At 42.2% G+C, this 9,722-nt stretch overlaps 1 protein-coding gene across 3 annotated transcripts in view; it reads left to right on the top strand.

Moving 5' to 3' along the window:
- Ttc39b (tetratricopeptide repeat domain 39B) overlaps positions 1-9,722 on the top strand; it is a 97,979-nt gene that overhangs the window by 60,160 nt on the left and 28,097 nt on the right. For all 3 annotated transcript variants that reach the window (XM_031377761.1, XM_031377762.1, XM_031377763.1), the window contains 2 exons: positions 3,038-3,105; positions 6,293-6,357. In XM_031377761.1, the coding sequence (XP_031233621.1) occupies positions 3,038-3,105; positions 6,293-6,357 (133 nt within the window). The remainder of the gene's footprint in view (positions 1-3,037; positions 3,106-6,292; positions 6,358-9,722) is intronic.

Genomic DNA, 9,722 nt, shown 5'->3' with positions numbered 1-9,722 from the left:
TTTTTTTTTTTTTTGAGTGTTCTCTGTGTGCCAGGCACTCTCTTGGCACATTCCTTAGCATTAACTCCCCCAAGCCCCTGTGTGTTTAACTGATGTCCACAGAGGGAAAGGGCAAGGTGATCCAGCTGTCAGAGCAGCATGGAGAGCAGTCTGCTTTCCTAAACCCCTGCTCTGCCTGCTGTCCCCATGCTGTCCTGCCTGGGCCTAGGAAACGCCTTCATGGCTGATGGAAACATTGAGTGATCATGTGTGGAAAGTCAGCGACGCTATGCTCTGGTTCTCCCTTGATGCCTTTAAACAGGGCAAGTTAGGAAATCTGGACTTTCTACTAAATACTGAAAAATTAACTAGCCCATGTCGGTAGCTTATTCTGAACTATATCTTTAAACTAGTACAGAAAGGATGTGCTTAGCTAGCTTTTGAGTGCACCACGAATTTTATTCATGGACTAAGGAATTTACGATTAAGGTGTATGCTGGTGAAGAAATTACTCAATGTACGTCAGTCATAGTGAAGGAATAAAGCAAAACACATTAAGTTGCATGTTATTTCCATTGCTTTTGTCTGTGAGGGCAACCTAAACAGACTTGGAGTTTGAAGGGTGTTTTCGTTTGCTTTCTATTGGTGTGATAAACACCATGACCAAAAGCAACTTGGGAAGGATACATTACAGTCCATTTTCAGGGGAAGCCCAGGCAGGAACCTGGAGGCAGGAACTGAAACAGAAACCATGCCATGGAGGAACACTGTGTACTGGCTTGCTTCCTTATACCACCCAGGACCACCAGCTGGGCCAATCATCCTTCAAGAACATGCTCCGCAGACTGGCCTATAGGCAGTCTGATGGAGGTCAGTTTCTTGATTGCGTTTCCTCTCTCTAGATAACTAACTTATAACAGGTTGGCAGAAAACAAACCAGAACAACAGGGCAGAACGCTGCAGCTTTGGTATAGGATTTGCTTTCCTGTTGGTAATATTTATTTACATGGCCCAGTTTCTAGCTGTATTCAAGAATGAGTATCTCCATGGAGTTTTTCATGGACCTAGAGCGGAGCACACTTGCTCCTCTCCTCCCAGACTGGTGTCTGGTGCTGAATAGCTTCATGTCAGCTGACTCCAGAGAGTGCGATGAAGTTTCGGTGAGGTGCAAAGCTTAGGGTGTGGAAAGAGAGTTGATAGGGAGAATACTTACATGTGAATTACAGAATCCAAACTCTCCCTGCTTTGTCACGTATCCTTTGTATTACTGGATACCAAAGTCTGTCGGTCTTTGGTCTAGTCGCCCTTCTGCTCAGGCCTTGATGAGGATCCGCTGCTTAGCTTACTGGGTCAGGCCAGCTGTAGCCTTGGGCACTGCCCCTGTGTCAGCCTGCCGCCCTCTCCTCCCTTCAGGTACCCCATGCTAGCCAGAGGAGCCCCATTGCCCTTTTGGGAGGGCGCCTGCACTGTCTTGCCTTTTTATCTTCTGGTCCTCTACCAGCGCTAACCTTTCCCCCTCACCTGCCCCAGGCCAGTCAGTCATCTGTTCTCAAGGTGGTCTTTGGCATTCATAACCCCAGATGGTTGTCACGTCATAGCAGTTACCTAGGAAGAGGCTAGTCAGGTGGTGAAAATAATCTGCTAGCTGGAATTCCCGTGAAGGTACTGAAAATCCAGAGGCATACTCTGAGGGAAGGTGTCCCAGAGACTGGGTCGGGACTGGTGGCAGTGCCAGGATGCACACAGACAGCACCATGTCCTGGTGGTGTCCTCCACCCCATCTCTCTGTCTGTTTTTGAGGAACTTAGCTGCATAGTACTTCTCACAAAATGAACATTTAAGTTGAGTCTGTATGAGAGAGCCCATGGGTCATGCATGTGAAAATGAAGGAAAATATACGTCTTACCTAGTTTGGTCAACAGTGTTCCCAGTGACGCAGATTGCCTCGTGTTGCCTCACTAGTTGACTCGAAAAGGCCCTGTGCCTTCTTCTGAACCTTAACCAGGAAGCACAGGCATGAGCCAAAGCCAATAATGGTGGAAGTTGCCAGCATCCATCAAGACTGACTGTGTGTGTCTGGTGAGCGCTACAGGCAATACACATTCAATCCATGGTTGCAAAGTAGAAACATTATCACTGGGCCTTATAAATGAGGAGAGGAAGGGCGAGCCTGCCTGCACAGCACCCTAAGCTAGCACGAAGCAGAATCTTTCCTCCAAGCTCATTTGCTTAACACAACAAATCTGCATCCCGTGGAGAAAGGAATCTTGATGGTTTTGTTTACGCAGAAACATAAAATTCTCTCTGATCTCTGCAAATATAGCAGGCTGTCCAGGACACAGGACACCGTTGGGTGGCGCATGCATCCATCGCTGGCTGGCATGGCCCTGGTAACTCCTGTTTGTGAGCGCCCGGTGCTTGTGTTCAGGTGTGAGCTCACTGTAGGTTGGCTTTTCTGTTGTTTCTAAGGAGCCCTGACTTGTGCACACAGGTCAGTCGTTTTCCTACATCTCTAGGGAGTGGAGTATATCTCTGCTCATTGTCATGATGACCATGCCGTCATCATTTAGAAGCTTGGATTCATAAGCTTAAGTAACTTTTTCAATCTGTATAACTGCTAGATGTTTATGTTACTTTTTAAGGTAAGTTTTCTTCTCTCAAAAGGGCTTTAAAATTTGTTTCCCCAGTCAGGCATGGTGATTCATGCCTATAGTACCAACAAGCTGAGGCAAGAGGATTGCTATGAGTTGAAGGAGAGTCTGGACTACTGAGTTCCAGAACTGCTTGGGCTCCAAAGTGAGACCCTGCTCAAACAAACAGTTGGTTTCCCCCTTTTCTTGAGCCTCACTCTGCTCTTAATGTTGGATGGAGCTGAAGATGACTTCCTTAACAGCTCACACGATCCAGGATTATCCAGGAACAAGTCATTCTGTTTTTCTGGCAGCATGGGCGCAATCTCGGGCTTTGTGTCTCTCTTGGGCTTATTTATCTTCCACGATTTTCACAATGTTTTAGAAAACTACTGTGTCTTAATATAATTTTTATTTGTTTTTAATAGAGGAAATGCATGCTGAAATCTGTTACGCCGAGTGTCTCCTACAGAAAGCAGCACTCACGTTTGTGCAGGTAATAAACATCTGGCTGAATCCTGGGGTTGGGTGGGAAGCCTGCCAACACTGTACAGAGAACAGTAAGTGTTGCTGATCCTGTGTTAGCACTGAAGCTTAGAGTGGTAATAAAAGATATTTGTGTCCCATCTCCAACCCCCCCACCACCCCGCCCTAAGGATTGCCTGAAAGAAGGCTCTGGAGAGCAGTATTCCCACTCATATCTCCTCAGTGTCTGTTTCAAATGGCTTTCAGGATTCTTCTTAGTGTGAGAGCAGAGGACTTCAGTTTGCACATGTGTGCTGCAGGCTGAGGAGGCCTCTAGCCTCTGCCAATCCCTCACTGTATCCCCTGCTTCTGCGATGATCAGGTGTACGTGCGATGATCAGGTGTACGTGCGTATCTCCTTTTTCCAGGGACCCTTCACATTTTACCCACCCCCACCCCTTTAATCCTCATTCCCCTTTCTTAACTTTTGTTTCCAGACAGGGTCTCACTATTTAGCCCTGGCTGGGCTGGAACTAGTGAAGATCACCTGTCCCTGCCTCCCGAGTGCTGGTCTCCACCTGGCCAGAACAGCTTTTAAAAGTCAAGGAGTCATTATGAGATCCTAAAATTTACCCTTTGCCTCCATGTGTGTGCGTCAATGCTTTTATTAGAAACATGTATTTTACCTTATGACCCGATGATGGTGATATCCCAGTGAGGGTGGGAGTAGAGATGATAAGCAAGCAGAAACAGTCTCAAGGTTTTAAATGATTTTGAAAGTTACTTCTCCATTTTTTTTTTTTTTTTTTTGAGGTAGTGTAGTGGTGGTATTTTTTTCCCCTGCAAGTTAACATGCTAGCTTAGATTCTGGCTCAGTAAGACTGAATCAGGGTAGTGTCTTGTTCCCTGAAGCCCTGGACATTGCCCAGGCGTTGACTACAGCATTCTCGCCATGTCAGTAACATCACGATGTGAGTCATGGAGGCCCTTACTTTTCTCCTTATGTGTTTTCCAAGTGGGGGATTTGACAGGTTTTTTAGGTTTACAACTTTGTTTTGTAACTGAGGGTTTGAAATCCAGCATCTTAGAGGTGTCCACGCCTCCTCCCTCATGTCTGCCTGTGTAGCTGTGCTTTGGCTGGGTAAGGATCTGCAGCTCCACCCCTTTTCCCATGCTGCCACCACCATGAGCTCCTGCAGTTACTCATAAGCTCCACCCCTTCCTCCGTGCACCCACCATGAATCGTGGCTCCTGCAGTAGTGCTCATCAGCTCCTGAAGGGTTGACTGTCCCTGGTTTCTTTTTACTTTTAGTTCATCCTGCATTCTGCGATTGATTCTCACTCAGAAAGGAGCCCCTCACCTTGTTATTTTCTGCTTCTGCATTTCATGGCTTTCGTGGACTCTGCCAGTGTTCTGTATCAGAATATCTATCACAGATTGGGAAGGGGTTTCAAGGGCTGTCCTCAGGTGCTACTGACCCTGGCTCACCACAGGGGTCAAAGAGTTGCTGTGTTAGCTTTCATCTCTGTACTTGCAGATGGCCCAGCATGGTCTTTAATGCATCCTGCTGTGTCCAGCTGAGGTTTCCTTTGCCTTCCTTCCTGGGGTCTGTCCTTGTACTTTCTTGGTTTTCTGGTTGATTCCATTCCCACTTTGTGTTTTCTTGACACCCCACGCTTGCCTCCATCATGGCGCGTCTGCCTTCAATCTTACCCCACGCTTGCCTCCATCATGGCGCGTCTGCCTTCAATCTTGGCGCGTGCCCGGTCATTCAGCACATCATGTTGCTTTTGCATTCAGGTGCCCATCACAAAATAAGCATTTGGTCGGTGTTTACTGAATCATGGAATAAAATAATCATTACTTGATTTTAATCCCGCCCAAGAAATTTATTTTTGGCTTGTATATGAACTTGTGTAAATATAAATAAGATTTTTATTTATATTTCTTAATATTTTAAAATATGTAAAATTTCTTAATATCTTAAAATTTTAATTTCTTAATATGTAAAATTAAAATTTCTTAATATTTGAAAATAATTCTTAAATAAGAACATAAAATTTAAGTTGTATACTAAATTTTGTATTTACAGACGTGTATAAAAATAGTAATGTTAAATATTTAAGTAGTTAATGAGAATAGTAAACTAAAAATAGGTTTTTTTGTTTTTGTCTTATGGCTTCAAAAGTGTCTGAGATTAGGAGTGTCAGAGTGCGGGCCTGTCTCTGGTCAGCACCATTAACATAATGTCTTTCAGTTGATTACTTGGCGTATTTATTAGGAGACTCTTAGAATGCTGATCCTAGAAATGACATTCATCTAGGCCAACTGCCTCAATTTCATGAGTGACAACCCTCAAGCACAGAGAAGTAAAAAGGTCTTCTACCCTCAAATTGCATATTAGTGACAACCACTTAAGTGTTTTTTTTTTTTTTTGGTCTGCAAATTTATATGAGTGAAATTTACAGTGTTGGAGCTGGAAAGATGGCTCAGGTGTTAAGAGCATTGACTGCTCTTCCAGAGGTCCTAAGTTTAATTCCCAGCAACCATACAGTGGCTCACAACCATCTGTAATGGGATCTGATGCCCTCTTCTGATGTGTGTCTGAAGACAGCTACCGAAAGACAGCTCATACCAAAAAAAAAAAATCTTTTTTTAAAAAAGAAACTTACAATGTTAAGTAGACTTCTTGTCCAAGCACCACTGAAAGAAGAACTATTATTCACTGGGTATGGTGGATGCAAGAGTTTGGTCTTAGAATATATTTGTGTAACCAAAGGTTCCGTATTTGTGTAGCCAAAGGTTCTGGGTCCCACTGAGCCCAGAAAAGTATTTCTCAGTGGATGGTGGGTGTCCATTGATATAGCTTTGGACTATATTTGGCCCCAATTTTTTGAGGATTATGTCCTTAGAAATACAAAGTAATGGAAGCTTTTTAAAAATGTGTTTTCACTAACTTCAAACTTATAAGAAAATTACAAAATGATATATTGCAAATGCAAAGCAAGAATCATATATCAAATGCAGTCAAAATACAGGATTTGGGGCTAAAGAGCATACTTGGTGGTAGAGTGTACCTTTACCTAGCATGTTCTAGATTTTATTTATAGCAGCGCGCGTGCACACACACACACACACACCCACTTCTCAGTCCACAAATACATACTGTTTAACTTTCCCCCTAAGTGCTCTAATTATTTAATTGTATTATTTTCAGGATGAAAATATGATCAACTTCATCAAAGGTGGACTCAAAATTAGAACAAGTTACCAAATATATAAGTAAGTTACAAAGTAAAATGTGACTGAAATTGAAATGAAATATTTTTGAAGACAGGCTCTCGTTCTGTAGCCAGGCTGCCCTGGAACTCTTGATTTTTCTGCCTCAGATTCTTAAGTGTTAGGATTATTACTACCCCACTAAGATTGGCTTTTAAAGAGATTCTCTCCTAAAGATTTTTGTATATTTGTATTTACATTGCTATTTCTCTATTGCGTTCTTGAGCACAGGCTGGCTTTACATCTTTCATCCTCCTGCCTCTGACTTTGGAGTGCTGGGATTACAAACACTTGCCACTACATTTGGCTTGTTTTAGTAAAAAATTTTAAAACGTCTACTATAGTTTTGTGTCTCTAGTTTTTGTGGTTAATGTAGTGATTATAATGTCCTTCTTGGCTTATTACCATTAGCTCAGAGTTAATACTGTTGGGTGCAAAATGTGAGAGCTTTGTAAAAGCATAGTTTCATTTGCCACCGGTTGGCCTTTGTTCTAGCTTCCTTTCTGTTGCTGTGCTAAAACACTCTGACCAAGAGCAGCTTAGAGGAGGAAAGAGCTTATTTGGCTCACATTCCAGTCCACAGTCCTTCACTGAGGGAAGTGAGAGCAGGAACTCAAGCTAGAACTTGAAGCAGAAACAGTGAAGGAACAATGCTTGCGGGCTCTTGTGTGGGCTCGTGCTTAGCTTGCTTACACAGCCCAGGACCTTCCTAGGGAATGATGCTACCCATAGTGGGCTGTGTCTTCCTGTAGCCATTAGTAATCAAGACAGTCTCTCACAGAATTGCTCTCAGGCCAATCTGTTCTTGATAATCCCTCAATTGAGACTCCCTTCTCAGGTGAGTTTAGGCTGTGTCAAGATGACCATTTATAGGACAGCCTTTTTAAACTAGTCTTATGGTGTGTTCCGTATGTGTATCATTAAATGCATAATAAGCACAATCTTTTTGTTTTAAATACCTTTATCTTACTCTGTCCTGCTTATCAAATGTTTGCCATCGTTTCTGTTCACTTTTAGGCTGATGAATGAACTTCCTTTAGCATTTCACAGAATCAGCTCTCAGCATTTTTCTTCTGTTTTCGTTGTTTTGAAAACCAGTTTTATTTTGGCCTTTATCTTCAAGGATAGTCTTGTATAATATTCTGAATTGTTAGGGTGTTTCTTTTTTCAGCCCTTTAAAACCAGCACTCCAGCCGGGCGGTGGTGGCGCATGCCTTTAATCCCAGCACTTGGGACCCAGAGGCAGGTGGATTTCTGAGTTCGAGGCCAGCCTGGTCTACAGAGTGAGTTCCAGGATAGCCAGGGCTACACAGAGAAACCCTGTCTCGAAAAACCAAAAAACAAACAAACAAACAAACAACCAGCACTCCATCCTGTCAATTGTTTCATATATTTAATATATCATTTTTCTCGTCTTCTTGAAGAGCACGTTGTGTCCTTGAGCAGTTTACCGTGGATTTAGACTTTTGTTGCCATTGTTTCCTCAAAGTTTGTTTCTCCTGCATCTTTTCTCACTCATTTCTTCTGAACCTCTAATTACACACTGGTCAGCCTGATAGGCTTCAGTAAGTTACACACCCACTTATTTATTTTATATTAGACCCAACATGTGGGTCATCTTGGAGTCAGTTTCTATTTATTGCTTTTTCTGTTGACTGTATGTCATGTTCTCATGTGGAATAATTTTTAAAATCATATCCTAGATATTGATGTATTTGTAGAGACGCTGGATTATGTCATCCTTGCTCTGAAGTGTGCCAAGCTTTGTTCTGGGAAGCATTTAATTTGCTTAGGCCTGGGCTCCAGATTCTTCCTGTTGCTGGGACATTGTTCCCACTGCCTCTTGGACCCTCCCCCAGTCACATAGCTTATGGATTGGCTAAGACTTCGGTGTTGTTTTGACATAGATTTTGGTTTTCCCATTAGTGTAGTTCTTTCATGTGTGGAAATGTCCTTCTATCCACCCAGCCCCTCTCTCTGTCTCGGATTCTGTCTTTTAACCCAGGGAGACTAAATGGCTTACGGTTGTGGTCTATGGTCCCCATATGGAGGGGGGGGCACGCTTTTGGGCACATAGATGCATAGATATAAGATTAATCCGTGAGCTATTTTCTGCCTTCAGAAGGGGCCTACTCCCCTAGAACCTTCAGTTTCCAAGCCTGCAAAACTGTTTCAAATATATTTTTTGTGTATTTTTCAGGGTTTATAATTGTTATGTGTGGGAAAGCAAACCTAACATAAGCTTCCTAGCATCAGTGGGAACGCATCCCACCACCAGAAGCAGAGCCCGATTAGTATTTTAAGAGGCGCTTTTACCAGTACTCGTCATGCAAACCTGGAATCCATAAAAATATAACCTTGCAAGAGGAGTAGATTTAGGAAGCTCGTTATAATGTTTTTAGATTTCCTTTCAAAGTACTTCTTAGAAGATTAAAGAGTTGATTGCTTTTCTAATCATCAGACCTTTAAAAAGCTAATCTAAGTAGCCCTATGGTAGAAAAGACACCTGCCTCAGTGCACTGACAAGGCTTTGAGAGAAGCCTTAGTGAGTTTGGGCATGTGTGTTTGCATGTCCTTCTACACACAGATGTTTCATTAGACGTTCACACTATACTGAATTCTTACTTATCCATAAATCCTTTCAAAATAATGGAGAAAGAAAAATATTTTAAGTAATTTTTTTTTGAAAACTGTTATAAGGTAAAACCACCATTAATACAAAAATAAATTTCAATAAGATTTAGTATTTTAAAATTTTTTTCTCAGGAGACAAAGGCAGACAGATCTCTGAGTACAAGGCCCGCCTGGTCTATAGAGTAAATTCTAGAACAGTCAAGACTACACAGGGAAACCTTGTTTCAACAACAACAAAACAAAACAAAAATATAAGTTATTAGCAAAGAACATAGGGAAATATGTTCTTAGAATTAAATGTGTTCTTAGAATTAAAAGCTTGGGGCTGGAGACACAGCCCAGAGGTTAAGAGCATTTGCTGATTTGTCACAGGACCAAAGTCTATGTCTTAGCACTTACACTGGGTGGCTTGCATGTCCATACAGTTTCAGCTCCAGACAATCAGAGGCTACTTGTGTGTGACACATAGCACAAGCACCACACACAGGCACACACAAAAGCACACACATGATAAAATCTTACGTTAAGCTTTTAAACATACATAACATTCTGTTTTGAAACAATTTGTTATTATTATAAATAATTTTTATATATCTTTTACTCAGACTTACAGATATAAGCATCCTACAAAATAAAAAGCTCAATTATAGTTTAAAATTTCATTTGGAAGCTGGGCAGTGGTGGCACACGCCTTTAATCCCAGCACTTGGGAGGCAGAGGCAGGTGGATTTCTG

This window comes from Mastomys coucha, unplaced genomic scaffold (genome assembly GCF_008632895.1).
Source record: "Mastomys coucha isolate ucsf_1 unplaced genomic scaffold, UCSF_Mcou_1 pScaffold18, whole genome shotgun sequence".
In the NCBI taxonomy this organism is placed as follows: Eukaryota; Metazoa; Chordata; class Mammalia; order Rodentia; family Muridae; genus Mastomys; species Mastomys coucha.
The sequence above is the reverse complement of the archived record's forward strand: the minus strand, read 5'-3'. Positions and strand labels throughout refer to the sequence as shown.